This window comes from Lagopus leucura, unplaced genomic scaffold, assembly GCF_019238085.1.
Source record: "Lagopus leucura isolate 7727_CA_CO unplaced genomic scaffold, USGS_WTPT01 Super-Scaffold_100001, whole genome shotgun sequence".
NCBI lineage: Eukaryota > Metazoa > Chordata > Aves > Galliformes > Phasianidae > Lagopus > Lagopus leucura.
This window is the reverse complement of record NW_024962262.1, coordinates 48,176,778-48,198,728: the sequence shown is the minus strand read 5'-3', so window position 1 is coordinate 48,198,728 and position 21,951 is coordinate 48,176,778. Positions and strand designations below refer to the sequence as shown.

The following is a 21,951-nucleotide window of genomic DNA, read 5'->3' as shown; positions in this document are numbered from 1 at the left end:
GATTGGTGGGGAAAAAAAAATTAGTCAAAGTGCATAGGACATTTGAGGGACTGACTTGAATTATTTTTATTTTAGCAGTCTGCCATAAGTATTTGCTCTTACAGCTGTCCTACTACGTGCAGGGAATTTAGAGGCTGGCAGTTTCTACTAACCAGTATTTGAATCCCTTGACTTTTCTGGTCATGTTGCTACCAGGATAACATTGCTAGTTCCGTGACCTTGGAACAGACCTGTGAGTTTTGTTGTTGGCACTTGTCTAGCTTTGGATCTTGCATGGATTCTGATTCTATTTCAGTGTTCTTGGCCCAAAGTTCCCACTTGACTTGTAATTTTAGATGAGGAGCCTAACACTCACAAACTTCTGTTAATGTAGAACAGTACATACTGTAGTGAGGAATTCAGAGGCTTATGCAGCATCTTAATTATCTTCTGGACATGTTTAAATCATTTATTTGACAACTAGGCTTTCCTAGAGTATATAACTTAACCATATCAACTAACTGGCATAAGGGGAGGAACTCAGGTATCTTCTAACCCTTGTTCTATGTCAGTGGTATATTGAAGGTTCAGTAAGATCAATTTTCTTCTTCCACGATACTTGGTCTCTGGTCTAGCTCTGTTTGTACTACTCATGCTAATCTAACCTGATGGGTTTTTGTGTTTGTCTGCTTGAACAAGCTGCTTATATTCTTTTACAGCATCAAAAGCAAAAAAAGCATCACAGTCTTCTGGGAAAATAACTGTTAAAGCAAAAGAGAAAAGCTACTCCAAACTTGAAATTCCCTATCAAGCAGAAGTATTGGATGGGTAAGTGTGCTGTTGAGCAATGTTTGGAGAAAAAAAAAATGCTGAAAATAAGCTGTTGTGGAAGGTAACTCTAGCCTTTTTGGCAAGGGAAGAGGTATAAAGAGGTGGTATCTGTGTTTTCTGAATCAAGCTCACCTAGAACTATAATCACTGGTACAAGTTTTTCTGTTTTTACGCTTATGAGGTAGTCTCAGTGATGCACTGGTTTCAAATCTTGAGTTCAAAGTGACCTGCATGAGTCACTTCTCACTTCACAGATGAGACACTGGAAAAAAATTTCAGTTCTGTCACCCACTATATGAAGCAAAAGTAGAGAAAATATTTCTAGTTTTAAGCAAAATTTTGGAAGACATCATGTCAGCACTTCTTTTTTTTTTTAATTCATTTACAAAATTTGTCTAAGTTGACATTGGATTGTCATTGAAACGTGTTGCCTTATCAACTGAATTGGCAGTGTGTTAAAGGCAATTAAACTAAACATTACCCATCAGAACTCTGCTGCTGCAAACTCCTGATTTGGATAGTAAGGAACGTGCATGATTTACAGGCTATCTTAATATATGGACACTTGGTTTTAGTCCTTGTAGGATGCTGAGTTATGTATTTTCTTACTTCGTTTGCATTACTGAGTAATTGATGTCCTGTAGTATTGTTATTAGCATGCAGTGTGCTGTGCACATTTCCTGCTGATGGATTAAATGAATTCTAGTGCATACACACATACGTGTGTGTATATATATATTTAAAATAAAAACTATAGAAATCTAGTATATGTGTAATATATGATTAGATAAGGAAAGACTTCATTTTTTTTTCATACTGTTTTCTTTTCACAGGTATTTAGGGTTTGATCATGCTGCTACGCTTTTTCACATCCGTGACGGTGCTTCTGATTCTGTGGAAAGACAAATCTATCTAACAAACACATTCAATTTTGCAGTCCTTATACATGATGTTGTGTTACCAGAAGAAGCAAAACCAATGTTTAAAGTAAGCCTCAGTTCAGTGGAATATTTTTACCTAGCAGAAAACGTTTACGCGTGCTGTGCTTCATTAAATTGTAACTTTGATCTTCATTCTTCACTGATCTAGGTCCAGAACTTCAGCAAACCTGTCTTAATTCCACCCAATGAATCCAGATATATATTTACACTTTACTTTATGCCTTCCACATCATCTGTCCATATAGATAACAATATTCTACTTATCACCAATGCTTCTAAATTTCACCTACCCGTTCGAGCATACACAGGATTCTTAGATGTGAGTATTTGTCTTTTTTAGCTATTCCAGTCTACTTGGAGGCAGATTTCATATGACTCTCTTTATTCTGATTCTGTGGGGGCATAGCTTTCTTAATTTCAACAGACGTGCAGATACGGGTAGTGTCACCCACTTCACCAGCTCTTTTCTTAAACAGCTTTTGTTACTGTTGGAAAATTCTTTTTTGCTCCCTTTAGTTATATGCAGAAAACGGATAGAATTTGGAGATTATCTTAGTACTGTTGCACTTATTTATTTGTTAATAAATGTAAAGTTTGAGTGTATTTTGTATTTAATTATGCTAAAATGCCTTTATTAATCTTTCTAGTACTTTGTACTGCCTCCAAAAACTGAGGAACGATTTATAGATTTTGGCATATTGAGTGCAGCAGAAGCTAGCAGCATTTTATTTGCCATCATCAACAGCAATCCAATAGAGGTAAGGATGGATTTATTTTTGGTTTGCCTTTTAAGAATCTTACATCAGTCTTGTTACTGAAATAGTATCTTTTGTTCTTTTTAAGCTGGCTATAAAAAGTTGGCATATTATAGGGGATGGTTTGGCCATAGAACTCCTAACAACTGAAAAGGGAAATAGAACAACAGTAATTGCAAACCACCACAAACTACAAAATGCTGGTGCATCTGATCAGTCTTCAGTAAGTAACCCTTTGAATCTATTGCTTAAAGCTAAGTGTAGGTGGGGGGAAAAAAGACAAATGTGTACTTTTTTTGTAGTTCAATTTTAGCATGGGGGAAGGAGAATAAAAATGAAGAATGATTGTCAAAAGAAATTCTTATTTTTAGTTTTATTGTAAGTAGCAGTACAGCTTTCAAGTTGGGTAGATTTTGAAAGGGGGAGTTCAGAAGCAGTAATCTCCAGGAAATACTTAATCTTAGTTTACTTATGTTTGCATTTTTTACTTCTACTGCTGTCATTTTTTTCAGATAGTTTATTATAGAATCATAGAATGACCTGGCTTGAAAAGAATATTAAGGATCATCCAGTTTCAGCCCCCCTGCTGCTTGCCAACCACTAGACCAAGCTGCCTAGAGCCACATCCAGCTTGGCTTTGAGTGCCTCCAGGGATTTTAAGGAAATACAGACTTGAGTGTATTTCTTTGAGAAATTTATTTTCTGTTTTTAATGGAATACAATTTTGTTTCCTACCGTTCACAGGTGATACTAACATCAGGTTATTATGCTGTGTTTAGAGTAAAACTAATAGCAAAAGAACTTGAAGGAATTCACGATGGAGCTGTGCAAATCACAACAGATTATGAGGTATACTTATTTTATATTCATGTGTATTGTCCAAGCAGAGTGTTTTTTTTTTTTATTTTTTTACTGTGAAATCTGAAGTGGATAGATTGCAGTGTCACAAGGAAGAAGCTAAGGTTGAAGGGGTAGAGGACAAGTTAACACTGCAGTGAGTGGCAGTAATGCTACTTGTGCCGTATCTTCTCTTAGAGGATGAACAATGACTTTCATTGAGCTTTTCATCTGCTTTTCAGAAATTTCTGTTCACGTCTGACCTGATGCTCTGACGTATGAGTTCTTGATGCACCCTTAAAGCATCAGTGCAAAAATCTTTTGGCATGATATGCTCACAGTTTGCTTTTTGGTACATTGTTGGTTATTGAAATTGAGTTATAATTTTGAAATAATTTTTTCAAAATATAACGTTAAAATTGCTTTGGAGAAATTGCGGTTTGCTGACAAATGAAACAGATCTTACACCAAAGTTAGTAAGGGAGAGAACAACCAATTAATTCTCAACTTCATATGCCTTTTCTGTTATAAAATATTTTGCAGAAGAGTGATATAATATATAATGCAATCCATATTTAATATTTTTGTATTACAACTTTCACTTTGAGTGATACATGCAGAAAAAAATATGATGTCTATGAAGTCAGGAAAGTATAAAGCTTGTTGTGTGGTTCTGATGCAGAAAATAGGAAACTCCTAATTTCTGCCAGGTAACTGTGACCTTAAACTTTTTAATATGTCCATATGTTTAAGCGATTCTTCAATTTTACAACTGAATTCTTTTGTTTTCATTTTTTTCCCGTACAAGTTATTGTACTTATATTGTTATAGAGCTAACAATGGTTAGAGCAGCATACACAGTAAGAATTATTGCCATCCCTTCTGCATTCCAAAGTGTACTTTTGTTTCAAGGTCTTATCATGAGTTCTGATGTCTTCTGGGAACTTTGGTATATCCTCTTCCCTATTAGTAATTAATAGTAATCTCAAATATGTTATCTTCCTGCTTTCTAAGAGAGTAAGTCTCTCTCAGATGAGACTTGTATAATGGTCTATTGCAAAGCTTTTATTTTAACTTTGCTGTTGTATTCCATGTAGAAAGAAGCTAATTATGACTGAGCAACGATTTGCTTCCTGGCAATATGGAGTGACTGTAGGAGTATGATGACACATTGAAATCTTAATTCATGGTTGCACATTTTAAATGTGTATGTAAGACATTAATTGGCTACATTAATTGTGGATTTTTTGGATTTTATTAATCTATGCAAATAAAAGCAGAAGAGATGCTTGAAAGCTGAAAGTAACATCTTTTTCCTTAGCTCCCTTGTTAACTCTCTTGTTCTTTCTTTCAGATTTTAACTATACCAGTGAAAGCAGTGATTGCTGTAGGCTCACTGACTTGCTCCCCAAAACATATATTTCTTCCACCTTCTTTTCCGGTAAGATTGTTAGGTCACAGCATTAAACCTTTTTGTGCTGTTTTTTATTCATCTGTTGTGTTCAAGAGAAGCATTTGTCTTAAATTGTTATCTATCAAGTTGCTGGAGAGTTTGGTGTCACTTTTTTCCTCACATGTCCCAAGCATGGTTTATCTTCATTTCTCCTCTATGCCCACTTAAATGGGATCTTCGAATACTGATGTGATCCTGAACGTGATTATTTGCAGGTTCATTCTAATGCAACTTTGTTTATGTAGTCATTACCAATTTGTGCACATTAGCACCAGCTGTAAAGACAAATGTCATTGCATAAATGTGTTTTTTAAATTTCTAGTGTGTAAAACCAAGATGACCAAGTCAGCTAATGAACTAAAGCTTCAGTATAAGAGATTTTTGATCTCTATGAAGCATTACTGTGTTGTTTCTACATTGAAAGTAGATCATCTTTGAGGATATATGGTGGAGTACAAGAACAGGAAAGCAAGAAAGTTGCGGGAGTCTGCAGCCCTCTGTAAAAACAGGCTAAGGTTGTTTTCTTTCCTCCTCCTCCTGCAGTAGTGTTTATTCAGTGATGGCTGAAGGCAGCTTTTTTGCTCAGTTGTGCACCAATCTATTAACTGGATAATGGTTTTTTTTCTTACCTGACATTCAGTATGGCCATGGAAGCATGGGCAGTCAAGGCACACTGACTTTGCAATTGGTATTTCAAGCCTTGAGATTCATGTGACTTTCTGATGAGTATGGAACATAATGCAATGGGAAATCATCAAGAGAGAAACAGTAGACTGAAAGAAAAAAGGATAGGAAAGGATAGATGGAAACAGCAAGATAGAAATACTACTATTTTCTGAAAAGTTAAAGCCATCTTCAATGTATTTTGAAATAGCAGCTCTCCAAAAAGTTGTCCAGTGTCTTTGCTAGTGACTTTGCTAGTGAATACTGTGAAGTTTTGGGAAAATTTTAAGAAATACTTGACTTGAGAGTGTGTCAAGAATAACAAAATAGTGTCCATCCTAGAGATGGGCTTTCTGGATCTGAGTGGTTTGTACATCTAAATTGTCTTTGTAATGCCTTCCAGAAAGCTGTCACTGGTGGGTTGTTTTTTGCAGGTTGGTTTGCCATCAGTGTCTTATAAAAAGCACCTTCCTGAACAGACTGGGCGCATCTATGCTGTACAAATACTTGAAGCAATGCCTGGCTTGATGCTTACTTGGCAGGCATCTCTTGTCACTTATATGACTTGTCTATGTGAAAATATTCTGTTTCATGCTTAGTTTAGCTTAGACAAAATAGTTCAGAGCTGCTTTCTGTGTAACCACTCTGTCACAGTATTGTACTTCATAGCCAAGTTTTTTTTCCAACTTCTCTTATGTGATAAGGGTCTAGATTTCTTCTGGCCACTTTTTTTTTTTTTTTTTTTTTTTAATCTCTTTGGGGCCCTGAGCATTTTTACATTATTTTATTTCTATTTCATTATTACTGTTTGTTTTATCTGATGATGATGACTCTTCCTTCTTCCTGCTAGAAAGTTACTCCAGGACTGTAATTGCAATAGCTGCAAATATTCCTGCATTTTTCAGTCCACAGTTATTCCTTGTAACTTCATAACCATTTATCCCATATGAGCACTGTCCTTGATCTTTATTAAGATTAATTAGCTCCCACCCCTTTTTTTTTAGCACTTGACATTGATGTGGAACAGTGTATGTGCTGTGGCTTGTTGATAGTTAAAACCCAACAAAAAGGTATTTTCTTGTTTTCTCCAGCTTTACATATTGTGTATGTCCCATTCTGTAGTCTTCCATGTGTAGCATTCTCTTTTCTTAGTGAGTAATCACAAATGTACCACGTCATCTGAGTGAAGTTTTACCACATTCGTTAGAGGTCTTAATTATCTTCAGAGAGGATGCCTCAGGTTATGCGTGTTGGTGGAAATGATTTTGTTTCCTTATCTGTCCTGTCTAGTCTTAACGTGTTGTGGATCAATGACCATATACAGACCATCTTCCTCTCTACCTGCTTTGCCTTTTCAAACAGGGAGGCTTAAGCCTTTAAAACAAACTTCTTACTAGATCCTAAATTCACAATCTTAACTTAGCTATTATTGAGTTCAGACTATTTTCCTTACTCAAGGTCCACAGGTCAATCTGTATGCCATATTGATCTTTCTCCGATTCTGAAAGTACCTCTTAACTTTGCAGGATCAAACTTGTCTCTTTTTATACTTTTTGGTACCAAAGCAATGAATATTCTAGGAATATTTATTCCTAGATCAATCTTCAATAAACTATGTACTAATTATTTCGCCCTGATTTTTTTATTTCTTAGAGCACTGTCTGTTCTCTCCTCATCTTGCAGTAGCTGCTTAATATCTTTTGCTGATTTTACAGTTTGTGTATTCTTAAATAGTATTTTTTCACTGGCACTTTTATCGAGTACTTTACCTCATGCCCAGTAGTAGATAAATGACAGTTTTAAAAATAATAATAATAATAATAATGCAATAGGATTCATCAGAGGAGAACAGGCCAGTCAATGGGACTTTAGCAAACCATTGCCACATTTGTCTCATGATCCATTCCATCTCCCTTTTACTCTGCTTCGCAAATTTCTCTGAAGTCTTGTTACTGTCAAGGTCAGATCGTCACTCCTGAAGTTGCATGGTTCATTTGTTATTTTCTGTCTTTAGGATCTGTTTCCTATTTTACTATACAGCTTTACCATTATCAGGATATTTATTGCACTGACTACTTTTAGCTTTTAGCTTCATCCATGTACTGCTCCATAAGTCTTCAATAAACAAAAACTTAATGGTTTGTTTCCTTTTCTTTTGCTTAAATGTGAAGCAATTTATGTTCTGTATCCTAGTTTATATCTTCTATACCCCGTCAAGGTCATCGTCCCTCTTGAATACCTCAATAATACCTCCATTTGTTAAATTTTGGGCCATAATGGAGCAAGTTTTAAAAAATCAACGATTCTTCTGACCAATATCTAAGCTTCTAGGTGCACCTGGATATAGTCCTGTATTCTTCATCACCTTTACTTTATTTTGTTCGGGTTTCGTTTTGTTTTGGAAGATGTTATTTGTTCTTTAGTACCTGCATTTCTCAGCTTCTAAGAGGTAGTATCATTGCTGTCCATTTTCTTTCAACCTGAGACTGCTGTAGCTTTTAGTGGCATCATGTTCTTCTCAGGTAATTTTTTTCAGGGGACTTTTGAGCTACTGAATTTTATTTGGGAGTATGAATTTAGAGAACATTATCACTTTAGACAGAATTCTAGATTGCCTTGTGTTCAAACCTCATTCTTCTTAGAGCAGTTGGCTTTAGCAGCTGCTTCTGTTCGTTGAACACTTACCTCTTTTGATATTTGAGAACACTGAAAGCAGACTGACTTTTCTTTTTTCTTGGTTTACTTTCAAACTAAACTTGTGATTACTGACTTCATGATCTTCTTGCATCTAGTTCAGTAATGCCTCCATAACTTCAGAGAATAAGCCTAAAACAGCATTAGTTCTTCTTGTTCCAGTTTGCAGTAGAGAAATCTGACTGCTATAAAATCCAGGAATAACTAGGCACTACAATTTTAGTAACACTTGTTTTTCATTTCATACCTAGGGTGTAATTCTCCTGCAGCTGCCCAGTTCCCAGTGCTGTCTGTAATTTTAATGTATTTGCACCTAAGTCTCATTGCTGGTATACTGTAAAAATCTGTCTGCAATACACGAATGGTGCATACAGGCCTTCTGATGATCACTGACTTGACATAAGCACCTTTTCTGTGCTGACTTGTACTTGTGTAATTGCACTGTTAGCTTACAGTACCACCTGTCCTAACTTTCTGTCCCAAATGAAGCTTTTCTGAGAAACTATGCTAAATGTCTCTTTAGCAAGTTTTTTAAAAATCTTTTTTTATTAATGCGTGGTAGTCTTATCTGCTCTTCAATATTTTAAAGCTACATAGGGAACTTACTAAAATCCTTTTCATTTGTTCTGCAGAATTTACTGAACCTTCATCTTGCCCAATGGTGAAGGTTGGTTACTCAGCTTTCTGTAGGTGAAGCACACATGGTCATTTCTACTTCCTGTTCAGTTTAACAGTACTGTACTATTTACAGAATTACTCTTGCAGTTTCTTTCCCTCTGCAGTTGGTTCTATTGAGACTGTTTTGCTAAGTGACTGTTTCCCAAGGCTGTAGTTAAATTTTGAGTCTGCAAAGATCATCTCTCCACTTCTGATTTTTTTTTTTTTAAAGGAAGTATTGATTTAAGGGGAACATTAAAACCTCTTTGTTAAAAGATAGTTCTTGGCATTTAAATTTGCCTGCATTTATCTCTTATATAGGTCTGAAATCTTGTCACCAATCCTGTCTAGCCTTTCACTTCTTCTTTTCATTTATTGTTTGCCATATCCTTATCAGGCCTGGCTGTTGAGATAAGGTGAAAGGCATGCCTGCAGAATCATTGCTTTATAAGCAAGACCAAACTGGAGTGAGCTTTAAAAGGGGGTTGGAGGTAAAGGGAGAGCTTTGAGTACTGCAACCTTTCTGGTTGTGACAGTTAAAACTGTACGTTTTCTACCTAAAAGACCAAATGTAAAGGTATGATGGGAGGGAGGGGGAAGCACACTTTTCTTTTTAACTTAGTTTTTTCATCATAATTTTTTCAAGGTAGTTTGATAGCTTGGTGCCTTCATTTCATAGGGAGGGGAAGGGAAGGTTATACTTCTGTATAACATTCTGTAAAATGTTCTCTGTCACCTGGTGTGTTGATAATTTGCAGCTTCACTCAAGTGCTCCTTTAAGATAATTTCTAAACAGTTGTGACTATTTTCTGAATTCGTTACAAAAAGATTGTCTTTTTGTATCTGGACCCTGATAACACCAAGGCTTTCTCTTGCCTTTCCTCCCCTGCCTCTCTTAAAACATCATGTGACTAAACAGAAATGCCCTAGCTCTCCAAAAACCTTAAAGCGTGTTTCTTTTGAAAGAGAGACAAACCATGTTTGGAAACAGAGGAAGAAATCATATTCATGGAAACCTATCCCAAAGTGTTTAAAAAAAAAAAAAAAAAAAAAGACTTTTTTTTTAAGAGAACATTGTTAAAATCTCAGTTTAATATCTCAACTCTGCTGTAGCATTTTTGCCAGTCTGAGTAAGAAAATAAATACATATGCTGGGGAAAATGCATAATAATAAATGCACCATTTTCCACCCTTTTATTTTTCCTAAGGGGAAAGTAGTTCACCAGAGCCTGAACATTATGAACTCCTTCTCTCAGAAAGTGAAAATACAGCACATACGTTCCCTGTCTGAAGATGTAAGGTTTTATTATAAGAGACTGAGAAGTAATAAAGAAGAGCTGGAGTCGGGAAAGAAGTCAAAGGTTCGTTTTTGCCTACTTCTACAAGTTGTCATATTCTTCCCCTTTTGTGTGTTGCATATATGAGTGTGGTCATCAGAAATCTTCCTTCTTTCTTCAGTCATCGAGTTTACTGTGCAATTTCTTATTTGGTCTGCTCTTACTGTTTTGCAGATTGCAAATATTTATTTTGATCCTGGTTTACAATGTGGGGATCACTGTTACGTAGGATTGCCTTTTCTATCTAAATGTAAGTAAATATCTCTTGTTAATGAAAATTACAAATAGTTGTTTTCCCCTTAAGCAGTGATTTTACACATCGGGTTTAAAAATATATTATGTTTTTTAAAGCGGAATCTAAAGTTCAGCACAGCCTAGCAATGCAAGAAGATATGTGGGATTCTGACTGGGATTTGCATGAGAACTTGTTCAAAGCGTGGACAGAAATAAAAGAGAACTCAAGCCATAGGTAAGTGTTCTATGCCTTTTACTTCCTCAGCCAGGAATCACTAGGTAATTCTGTTACATGTGGTATTATAAAATACAGATATATTTTTTAAATAGGTTGGAGTGCTTTTTGAGAGAGAACAAAAAACAGCTAATTGGTGTTCTCTGCAAAAGCTTGAAAGAGAAAATTGAAAAAGTTAAAAATACTGCCACTAAATAACAACTTCTTGTCAATCACAGCCTTAGTAATTACTGTTGACTGGAGTGTACTGCAGTTCGTAAACAGTGGCAAGAGCAAGGACAGTCTCTGTTCTGCAAATCTTTTCTAAAGCAAGTTATATTGTACACAGTATCCCTGTTTAATCTCTTCTAAAGTAGTAAGCTTAACACCCCTCTAGGTTTTCATAAGGTTTTCTGCTGCTATTCTGAATTTATTGTATTTCAGTTAATAATCTAGTTGCCTGATACTTCTCCTTGGGTAATGCTAACTAGTAAGTGATTGATCATTGCTATCTAATATTTGGAGGCTTTTGCATACCTTTTCAAACCCGTTTTCACATACATAAACTGATTAAGCTTCAAGAGATGTTTGCTTTAACAGTAAGTGATGTCTTTTGTGGTGATAGCATGCAGACTGATTTTTAAAAAAATTTGCACATTTACAGAAAGACAAAATAATTGTAAGTAGCTTCATTGTTATAACACTGATTTTTTTTTTTTTTTTTTTTTTAAACAACTCTTGAATAAATTTGTTGTAAACTGAATTTTCTATGAGAATATTCTGTCATCTGCAGTAAGACAGTAGAGGAAAACACCATTAAAAACTACTTCTGACTAAACAGCAGAACTGGGGAATGTCTGATGCTTTTTAAAATCAACTAGCTAGCCAAGATAGCACTTGGCAAAGGAGAACCTGCTCCTTCTGAATAGATTCTGACTTGGATATTTAGATTTAGAGTCTCTCCAAAATACTTCTCCAGGATTTAAGCTTGACGTTTGGTTTGCTTTGCTGACTGGAGAACTCAGTAGCTAGTCATGTTTCAGCTTGTGGAGAGCTCATGGAGTAACCAAGGAATCAAGTCTGTTGTGCAGTTTGGTTAATAACGAAGAACTTCATTCAGTTATGGAAAAAGTAATGTGACCTGATTTCAGATTTCATTTAGGTTTGTTATTGTGAGTATAGGCACATACTCCGTTGTTTCCACATTTTTCTCTGCTGTTTCTCCAAGTCCTGTTGTATCTTATGGTCACCCTATCTTTACAGTCTAATAGAATTTAGAATGGATGAATGGATGTTGATGACAGTGTTTAAGTAGTGAACATCTTTTTGAATTTTTCAGTTGGCCTCCTAGAGCAAGTTTTGGGGGTTTCTGTTGCATTTTCTATTAGTGGCAGATATGGGCAGATCTCCAAGGTGGTGGTGGTGTTTAAATAGACATAATGTGCATCTTCTCAGCTATGCTGTTGATAGTTGTTGCTATACCCTAATGCTGTTTTCAGGGTGCTTCTAAGCACTCTGCATTTTCCAGGATTGTTTTTATCCAGGCTTTTGCCACTTTACTCCTATAAAGTAAGTTTTATAACTATTTTTTACAGGCTGAATGCAATATTTGAAGTGGACACAGATCTTCAGAAGGATGTTCGGTTGACAGTTACTGCAGAAATGGCCTGGCCTTCCATACTTAGCTCCCCACGCCTGTTGAGCTTCCCACTCACCAATACTAACAGTTCATCAGTGAGTTATTTGTTGATAGCCTCAATTTTTGTTTTAATAGCTTCTTCTAGTTACAATTAACCAAATGTAAACTTTGCAAACATTGTGTTTCTGATTAGGAAGAAGAAATTTTTCTTGAAAATCCAGCTGATGTTCCTGTGTATGTTCAGTTCCTTCCTGTAGCCCTGTACTCTAACCCATCCATGTTTGCTGATAAAATGCTAGAACGGTAAGTATTGTTTTGGAGTACATAGGGCATTTTCACTCTCCAGCAAAATGCACTTTACAAAAATTGCACACAGCTTTTTGCTACTTATTGTTGTCCATTTCTAGAACTTGAATCAGCCCAGCTGGGCATTGAATCTAAAGTGGTTTGCGTTGAACATACAACTGAATTTATGCTGAGTTAAAAATGTTTACATTTTCCCCTTAACTTGAAGTAATAAGAAAAAAAAAAAATAAGGAAAGCCAAGTGATTCTGTCAGCTGTGTGTTGTTTGAGTCCTTCCATAAGTTCTTGATTTGTGCTAATGTCTGTAATATGCACAAGTAACTTGTTTTCTTCACGAACGGGGGGAAAAAAGAAATTGTGTGTTTGTTTCAGGTTTAATTTGAGTAAGCCAATGGATTTCAACCTGAGGACTCTAGAATTCCAGGTCTTCAGAAATTGTGTAAGTATTCCATTGTATGCTTTAGATGCAGTTTTAGTGTTCAAGAAGAGTTCAGTCATGCATGTATTAAAAAATATGATACATCTGCTGGATAATCTTAAGAAAGTAGGAAAGTATTTTGAATGTAACAGTTGCATTTTAATTTTCACTATATACTTATGTTAATACAAATGCAGAAGTTGCAGAAAAATTGTATTGACACATTTTTATTCATTCTCTTACTGATACCAGGGATTGCTTTATCAGTGTTGTGGTTTGTAGCTCTAAAGTTAGCAAAGTACTGAATTTTCTATTGCTTTGTTCTTTATTTTATACCTTTTTGTTTCTTATGTTTTGTGTACAGGCTTAATTATGCATGTTTTCAGAGCATGTGACATTCTGATCACTTCCATTTCTCATCCAATATATATGCACTTCTCCTCCATTTACAATTAGTTATAGATTAGCAATCTCATGCTTACATTGCATCTAAAGGGAAACTAGGCAAAATATACTTTTTTCAATAGGCCTTCTATTTTGTCTGGTTTTTTTCCTCCCCTTTTCCTTCTTTACTCTTGAAAACGTATTCTCAAACGTGTTTCTGTAGTGGTAAAATAAATAAATAAATAAAAATGCTGCATAGTGGCTTACTGTTAGGTTAGTGTTAAAAATACACGTTTAAAAACTTCAGAACTCCTTTTTGTGTTAGAGCTTTATGAATCCATGTGTGTGTAGCTTAGCTTTGTGCTGTCATGCTGTTTCTTCTGCTTGTCAGGTGATTGACTTATAGGGAATTTATTGTGCTAGAAGTCTATTTCTGACTAAAACAACTCAACGAAACATGCTGTTAATTTGTTCTTGTGAGAAGCTTTTATAGAATGCAAGCAGTTTTCTACCTGAACGTATGTTCTATGAAAGTATTACTTTGTTTTCCTTGCTCTGTTAAGGTCCAGCCTCTGCAGAGCACTGTCGGACTTACAAAAGGCCTGGCTCGTCATTCAGTTCTAAGCCTAATGTTAAAACCTGGGGAAAGGAAGTCAGTCAAAGTAAAATTCACTCCAGTTCTTAACAAAACTGTTTCATCATTAATTGTTATCAGGTATGGTGGATATTTCTGAAATGGGTTTGAATTTCTGATATGTCTTTATTTACATGTATGGTTATGCTTGCTGTCTGTCAGGAGCTCACTTTTATAAGGGTAATTACAGAATTGTGTGAGAAGAAACCACAATTACTTTTAGGATAAATCTGTTTTACAGTAGTTCAGCTGTATTCAGTACGTATTTACTAATATAAAAATATAATTTGTATATTCAGACTTATTTCCTTAAACACACACTGTACTACTTTGGAGGCAGGGTATCTAGTTGCAGGTACCATTTACAAGATAAAGCTGCTATTTCAATCTCGCTGGTGAAGAACTGTGTTTGCATAAATATTTACTTTTTCTATCATGTGATACTTTAAAATGATGATGAAATATAAACTATAACTAATTCATCCTTATTACTTGCATGCTCTGTTGTGCTTTCTTAGGCTTTAGGCTTGCAAGAATTCTGTTTATGACAACTGACACTACTTCTTTCTGTACTGTGAAGAATTGTCTGGGCTGGGATGTCACTTCATATTCTGTAGAGAAGCTTGCAGGAACAATGAACTGCAAAATCCTTTCATGAATATTTCCAACTATCTCTCTTTTACTTTTTTAATACAGAAATAATTTGACTGTAATAGATGCCATAATGGTACAAGGACAGGGAACAACCGAGAGCTTGAAGGTTGCAGGCAAACCTCCTGGTCTTGGAAGTTCTTTACGCTTTAAAATCACGGAAGCACTATTAAAAGACTGTTCAGAAAGTGAGTACTTTGTGAACTGCTGTGCTGAAGAGAAAATGAAACACGTTCTAAATGTACAACTTAAAACATGTATGTGTGGAAACTTTTTTCCCCTATCCTAGTGTGTCAGAGGTTTTTTCCTTTAAGTATATTAACATTGCTTATTAATTTAGGCAGAAAAATAATATATTTGATCTTTTAAATTTTAATATGAAAGTTAGGAAAACTGGAAAGTTCCTTGTCCAATAGAATTCAAGATGTAAGAGCTGAAAATCTGAGCAGAATATTGGAATTAAGTATAATTCCTGAATGTTAGGAAAAAAGACATCATGGTTTCTATCTGTTTTGTAGTTTTGTGTTCTTTTTTCCCCCTGACACTCAAAATCTGCACATGGCCAGCAGGGAAAAACAAAAAGGGTATGCTCTTTGAAAAGTAAGTGCAGGCAAATTCTGTTCTGGGGTCCGGAGGCTTTCTGCTCCATACCCCTAGGCTTGCTTCTGGGAGAAGGGCCAGATGGTATTTGTATTTCTAAAAGATCTGGCAAAAGCAGCTTAGTTTTTACCTGCTATAAAAATCTGCATTACTAATTAGCAGATTTCCATATGTACTGTATTAATTACTATCTGAGATTTTTTTTCTTTTTTTGAGGAACGAGTACGAAAATTTCAAGTAAGACTTAATCATTACCTCTCTACACATTGTGATTTAGCATTTGGTGAGGTTTTTTTCGCTAATGTAGCTTAACAATCGATTTTACCTTTAAGGTACAAAAAGATAACCTTTCATGCTGCAAGTGCTGGGACTTGTCACTGAATACCTCTACACTAAGCAGTGCATCACAGAACTTACAGCTGAGGTGCTTTTTGTTAGGCAGTAGTGCTGTCAGATTTTGGGCTTTTCATCTCTTTCCCTGAAGAGTTGGAGTGCTCTGGAGCTGTGCAAACATACAACAGTCTGACAGCAGAAACCTGTTCCTGCAGGTTATGCAAGGTTTCTGTGGCCTTGCCAGTTCTTTTTCCTGATGTGAAACTGAAAGAACTCCCTTCTGCTGTAGATGTGCGTAGTGAAGAACATCATTTTAGCACAGCACTAATTACTTTCATCTGTTTTCAGAAATGAAATACAAAGAACCAAATTTCACTCTCAGAAGAACGTTTAAAGTGGAAAACACAGGGCAGCTGCAGATTAACGTGAAAACTATGGAAATCAGTGGCTATACATGTGAAGGATATGGATTTAAAGTAGTTAACTGTCAAGAGTTTGCACTAAGTGTCAATGCCTCTAAAGACATAGTCATACTGTAAGTGGTGTTTTTTTTCTTTTATCTGAATGGAGCTGTACATCAGGAATTTGGTATATGTAATTGTATTTTCAAAGGCAGTGAATACTGGTTGAATTCTGAGGGTTCTTAATTAAGCTTTGAGGGTTTTTTTAATACAGCTTAAAGTATAAAACCTCTCTCTTCTTGCAGGCATTACTTGTTCTTTAAAAAACTTTAAGTCTCTGTGACTGACTGTAGTGTTATATTTGTTACTGTCCAGTAAATGCAATTTAATGAGTTGGAATAATGCTACAACACAGCTTTTTATCCATTTCCTTCATTTGGGTTATGAATGCACATTAGATCTAGATTTACGTATATTTTTGCTGCATTGCAGTACATGCTGAAAAGCCCTTGATGTAAGGATTAAAATTGTAAAGCACAGCATTTCAGTCTTGAATATTTTGCCTGTTGCTTTAATGACAACAGTAGGTTAATTCTGCTCATTTTTATTGTAAAAGATCTCTGCACCAAAGATTATTCTCTGACTCTGCTTGGTTTAAACTCAGGTATTTGGAATACAGTATCTAAACAGTTCAGAAGATGCTACTGTTATGCAAGAGGTTGTCCAAGATACTGCAGGCAGTGAAACTTCACTAGCATTGTTGCAATGATCTCAGTTTGTGATGAGACAAATGTAGTGGTGTTTTCAAAAAGCATGGCATTTTCATTTAAATGTAGCTCACTTAAATGATCAGTTTCATTGCTTAGGTATAGCTGCTGTTGGGTTTTGTGTGTGTGTGTCTGTATGTGTATATATACATGCTTTACTTTGTTTTCAGGTTTACACCAGATTTCACTGCTTCCAGAGTAATTCGTGAATTAAAACTCATCACAGCAGGAGGCTCTGAATTCATATTTATCTTGAATGCATCCCTTCCATATCATATGCTAGCAACATGTGCAGAAGCGTTGCCCAGGCCCAACTGGGAATTGGCACTGTACATCCTTACCTCAGGAATAATGAGGTAATGTGTATTTCTTTTCTTATCAGTATATATGTGTAAGGTACCTTTACTTAAATATAGATTATAGAAAAAAGGCATGTGTATTCAATACATGCTATGTTTAGAGTAGTATGTGATGTGGCAAAAGGAGAACAATTAATAAAAGCTGTCAGGGATTTAATGTGAACAGCTTTAGGCTGAGGAGTACTGACTTTCTGCTTTAAATGAGAACAGAATATGTTTATCGCTTGGGGCTGTTAGGCAAGATCCTGTTAGCTGTGATAATATGTGGATTTTTGACAACTGATTAAGCCAGACTTGAATCGAATTAGGTATTTGAGCACTGTTAGCAGTGAATTCCTGTAGAGGTTGAAGCATCCTTCTGCAGTGCTGTGCTTTAGAAAGATATCAGGCAGTGACTCAATGAGCTTAGCAGGTGCCTTAGATGAATTTAACTTGCTGCCACTTGTATGCGGCAGACAACTGGTGATACTAATAATGGAATTTCTGAGAACCTGAAGGGCATTGTCTGCTACGCTGAGCACTCTGAGGTTATGTAGGAGTATACTGGTGCTGGTTTTTTCCCTCAAAGTGACTGGTTGAAATTTGAGTTGAAAGTTCCATTGTGTTTTCCTAGTCTAACCTAGGTATAGATCTATCTGTATTTTTTGAAACCTGAGATTATAAGCAGTGCTTCCCTGCTCATTTCCTTGGATGTAAGATGCTTTTCCCCACTACATTTATCTTGAGAAAACAATAGGGTAGAAACTTAATCAGTAACGACGGGTGTTTTACTTTTGGTGGTGGCCTGAAGCCTGTATTGGAGGGCGAGATGGATTGCTGCTGTTGATGTCTGTTATGGAAAAATGGTCTTTCTCTGTGCTGCAAATCTGGAGCATCATCCCACTACATTAGTAGCAAGTGAAGCCTTGCATCTTTTTTTCATGTTTAGATGCTAACTTGTTGATTTTGCTGTACTGCATTGCGTAAGTATTTAGTTAGGCTGTCTTTCCTTGTTTAGGGATTGATAAAAGAAATAGAGAAGTGTGCTTCTTTTTCTTTGGTTCCATGGGACTTCGACATGAACGCAATATTTTGATCTTATTTTGTGTTTCTTCTATATATCTGCTAGAAATGCACAAACTTAATTTCTGCTCTGTCTGTTGGCAGAGTGAATAACATTTCTCAGCTCATGTGTAGTTTGCCTGGGTAACTTTATGTGTACTGTATTTGTTAATCAGACTTCACAAAATCAAATGCTAATCCTTTCACTTTTTTTCCTACAAGTTGAAAACACTCCTCAGCAGCAAATTAGAGGAGTCCTAATGTGACCACCTCATACTCCAAGGAACAGGCACACATCCTCTATCTTTCAGCATATGCTAATATGGAGTTTTGCTTGTTGCCACCAACACACTTCTGTATAGTCACAAAGTAATCCCTAGTTTGTGTGGACAAACATAGAGTGGACCAGCACTGTTCCTACCACCACCCCACCAAGATAAGAAAGAGCATTTTATTTAAAAAAAAAAAAAAGAGATTTATTCTGTGGTTTTGTCATGCTTGTTTACTTTTTAATTTCAAAGCTGATACTCATTTATCAAAACAACAAAGTTTGCTTTGGTAAAAGCAGTACGGTTCTTCTCCTGAGGGTGGCAAAGGAGAAGCCCTTGAGGTGACTGACCATTTGTTGCACTCACTCCTGTGTCACACCTGTGGCACCAAAGCTCTGTGCCCTATCTCAAGTTTGTATAGTGCTGTAGAGATGCAGTAATCGTGTTGGTATCAGCGTTATGATATTTTCAGATACTGCTAATGTAATTCCTAGTGCTGATGGTGACACCTCATTCTTCTCATCCCCAAAGTAGCTGTATATCTGCGGGCATAGTGTCCAAGGCAGGTGGTGTTCTCTTGGCTAGGAGTTTGTGTAAGCTTGTTCTGTTTCTTTAATTTTTCTGTTGCTTGTTAGTACCTCAGATGAAATTTATTTTGCCTGCACTCTGCTGTATGGTTATGTATCTGCTATCCATTTTAATCCCTGGGATGGGAAAAGCTACTGATAAGCAGCTAAAATCAGCTGGGTTGATCTCCAGAGCTGCTTGAATTTTTGCTGGCAGTTAAAACATAAAAGATGATATCTATATCAAATTCTTCTAGACAGCTCGAATTCATCAAGTATCTTGTCACTTTCTGTGAATAGATGTCCTTTTTCATAACATTTGGCTTACAAAAACCACCGGTTGGATCTGGGAGGAAAACAGAAGCTGAAGTTGCTAATGCAAAGTTAATTTTGCACAAATATTCTAGGGTAATAGGCAAGGCAGTCTTTAGTCATCAGTGCTGTCTCCTCCCCCTTGAAATTTCCTACCATTAGAAGATGAGATCTGTAGCGCTGTGCTGAATGTCTCTGCAGTGATTTAATTGCTTCATCAGAAATACAGTTCACTGCAGTGCGTTATGTAAGTGAAGAGCTCCTAAACACCACTGCAGATGCAATTGTAAAACTTGAAATAGCGCTCCTTCATTTTAGTTCTCTGAACTGCAGCACAATTTGCTGTGGAGGATCTTTGCTTTTCATGTGGAATTGTACCAAATCCATGAGAGCTGGTGACCTTCTGGATGCCATTTTAGTATTTCAGTTCAATCTTAAATTTTTCATTTGGATTGAAATGGGGGACTTAGGGCCAGACCTACATCTCAACTTTGCTCTTCAGTTTTATTGCTGCGTATGTTATGTTAGATCTAGGTATTTTATGTTTGTTAGACAGAAATGTGAGTTGGATGCAGTTTTCAGCTTTTCTGCATAAGATAGGAACTTTTTGTCATGCTTGATTAAATTCGTAAGCCTTAAAATGCTCAAAATGTAGCAATACTTAACTGAGTGCCTCTCTTCTGTGCAGTGTACTCTTTCTCCTAGTAATCGGAACAGCCTATCTAGAAGCTCAAGGAATCTGGGAGCCATTTAGAAGACGCTTGTCTTTCGAGGCCTCAGGCCCACCCTTCGATATGGGAAGGCCACTTGATCTCAGGAGAATAGTTGGAATTTCGTCTGATGGAAAGTATGTATGGGTTTGGGTTTGTTTTCCTCTCCCTTCCCCCCCCCCTTTTAGTTATAAGACCAGTTAGAAAGAAACAGACTCTTTAGAACAGGTGAATGAATAGAGATTCTTCCATGGATTGAGAGATAATGGGCTACAAAAAACAGGTTTTGTGGTTGTGAAGAATATTCTGTCAAAACAAATCCTGCTTGGTTTTCTGTTAACGCTCTAGAAGGTAAAGTATAGACTGCAGAAAAATAGCAGGCCAAAAGTTTTCCCTTTGGTCTTAAGTTAAAAAATAAACAAGACTTCTCTTTTCCCCTCAACATACACGTTGACTGTCATTTTAACCATTTTTGCTTATGTGTACAGTGAGCAAGTGAACAGGGAATGGTAAAAGCTTGTCAAAGAAGTTTTAGGCATTTTTGTTGTTTACATGCCAAGAAAAGTATAATTAAAAGTTTCTTTTGGACATAGTGATTCTTTTTATTCATGGAGAAGAACTAAAACATTGTGAAGTACATTTAAACACTTCTTGTTCTTCCAGCTTGAACGCGCTTGGATCAGATTCTAATCATGGTCCTTCCAGAGGGATCTATGGAGCAGGCAGTTCGTCTTCACGATCCAGTGCAGGGAATCATAAACAATGCAGTGCAACAGCACACCTTCACAGCAATAGAAATGCACCTGATGTTGAAAACATCAAATCCAAAAACAGTTCAAACATGCCTAGTAATAGGACTTCAACACAAGCAACTTCCGTGCAGTCAGTGAACAGAGCAGGCCCCTTTACCTTGGATTCAGGTGCCACAGCTCAGACGCATGCCGCAAGCAAAAGAGCCAAGGGCACAAGGCAGAACCAGCAGCCAACACAGCAGCAGACGACGGCTTTGGCAGAGCAGCCCCTCCAGCAACCCCCAGGATCTGGGTCCCAGCAGCAAGAGCAACAGACTGAAAGCGCTTTGCCACAGCTACCGCTTCTCAGCCCGCCTCATGCCGAGTGTGCCAGCAGCAGGAGGCACAGCTCAGAGGATTCAGATCTCACTGGACTCATAGAAACTATGGAAAAAGACTTTGACCACCCAGAAGCCCCTTCCCCAGATGTGTTTACAGAGCAACCCCCATCTCCACTAGCAAAAAACAAAGGTAATAAGATTCTGCTTTTTTTTTTTTTTAAAAAAAAAAAAAAAGGATGATTCATTATGTAAGCCACAGAAGAAGATCTAATCAGCTGTAAAGGTCATGTTTTCATAGCATGGAAGGTGGTAGCTTCTCAGCTGTTCCCTACTCTTCTGTATCTGCCTGCATCTTGAATGCATTCTTTGTTTTATAGCAGCGAAATTTCCTGCAGTGCTCAGTTATGATTCTTCCTGCAAAAGCTTTGGAACATTTTGGTGAAAGCAAATCTCTGGATATTTAGACTTCTTACTTTCCAAAGAATTATTTTGATTGCAACTCTTTTGCCTTTGGATTAACATCATTCACTCTTCACAAGTCTTTTGGACTTGGAGCTGGGGGCCGAGGAAGGGAAGTTGTCCTAGTATGTAACGAAATCTGAGAGGGGAAGAAGGGGCAAAACAGATGGGGTAAAGGAAAATCCCTGTGGTATTGGTAAACCACTGTGGTATTGTTTCGGAATGGAATTCTTCATACCTATGCTTGCAGTTATTTTAGAAAATACCTGATGTCAGGTGGTCAGCAAATTAGTATAAGTTATCTTCATCTTTGTGTGAGGTTGGAGTTGAGTTTGAATTTCTTATGCATCTTTTCATTTGATTAATGCTTTAAATGAGTTTCACACATTAGATACATTCATTATGTCATTTATTTCCATTAGCATAAACTCCTTTT

At 36.6% G+C, this 21,951-nt stretch overlaps 1 protein-coding gene across 1 annotated transcript in view; it reads left to right on the top strand.

Moving 5' to 3' along the window:
• Positions 1 to 21,951, top strand: part of TMEM131 (transmembrane protein 131) — a 92,918-nt gene that overhangs the window by 56,823 nt on the left and 14,144 nt on the right. The window contains exons 13-31 of the mRNA XM_042866787.1: positions 699 to 807; positions 1,644 to 1,797; positions 1,900 to 2,070; positions 2,399 to 2,509; positions 2,595 to 2,729; positions 3,251 to 3,355; positions 4,698 to 4,784; positions 10,019 to 10,171; positions 10,322 to 10,397; positions 10,499 to 10,616; positions 12,191 to 12,329; positions 12,428 to 12,537; positions 12,912 to 12,978; positions 13,905 to 14,056; positions 14,672 to 14,814; positions 15,908 to 16,094; positions 16,898 to 17,083; positions 19,963 to 20,121; positions 20,648 to 21,246. Of these exons, the coding sequence (XP_042722721.1) occupies positions 699 to 807; positions 1,644 to 1,797; positions 1,900 to 2,070; positions 2,399 to 2,509; positions 2,595 to 2,729; positions 3,251 to 3,355; positions 4,698 to 4,784; positions 10,019 to 10,171; positions 10,322 to 10,397; positions 10,499 to 10,616; positions 12,191 to 12,329; positions 12,428 to 12,537; positions 12,912 to 12,978; positions 13,905 to 14,056; positions 14,672 to 14,814; positions 15,908 to 16,094; positions 16,898 to 17,083; positions 19,963 to 20,121; positions 20,648 to 21,246 (2,961 nt within the window). The remainder of the gene's footprint in view (positions 1 to 698; positions 808 to 1,643; positions 1,798 to 1,899; positions 2,071 to 2,398; positions 2,510 to 2,594; positions 2,730 to 3,250; positions 3,356 to 4,697; positions 4,785 to 10,018; positions 10,172 to 10,321; positions 10,398 to 10,498; positions 10,617 to 12,190; positions 12,330 to 12,427; positions 12,538 to 12,911; positions 12,979 to 13,904; positions 14,057 to 14,671; positions 14,815 to 15,907; positions 16,095 to 16,897; positions 17,084 to 19,962; positions 20,122 to 20,647; positions 21,247 to 21,951) is intronic.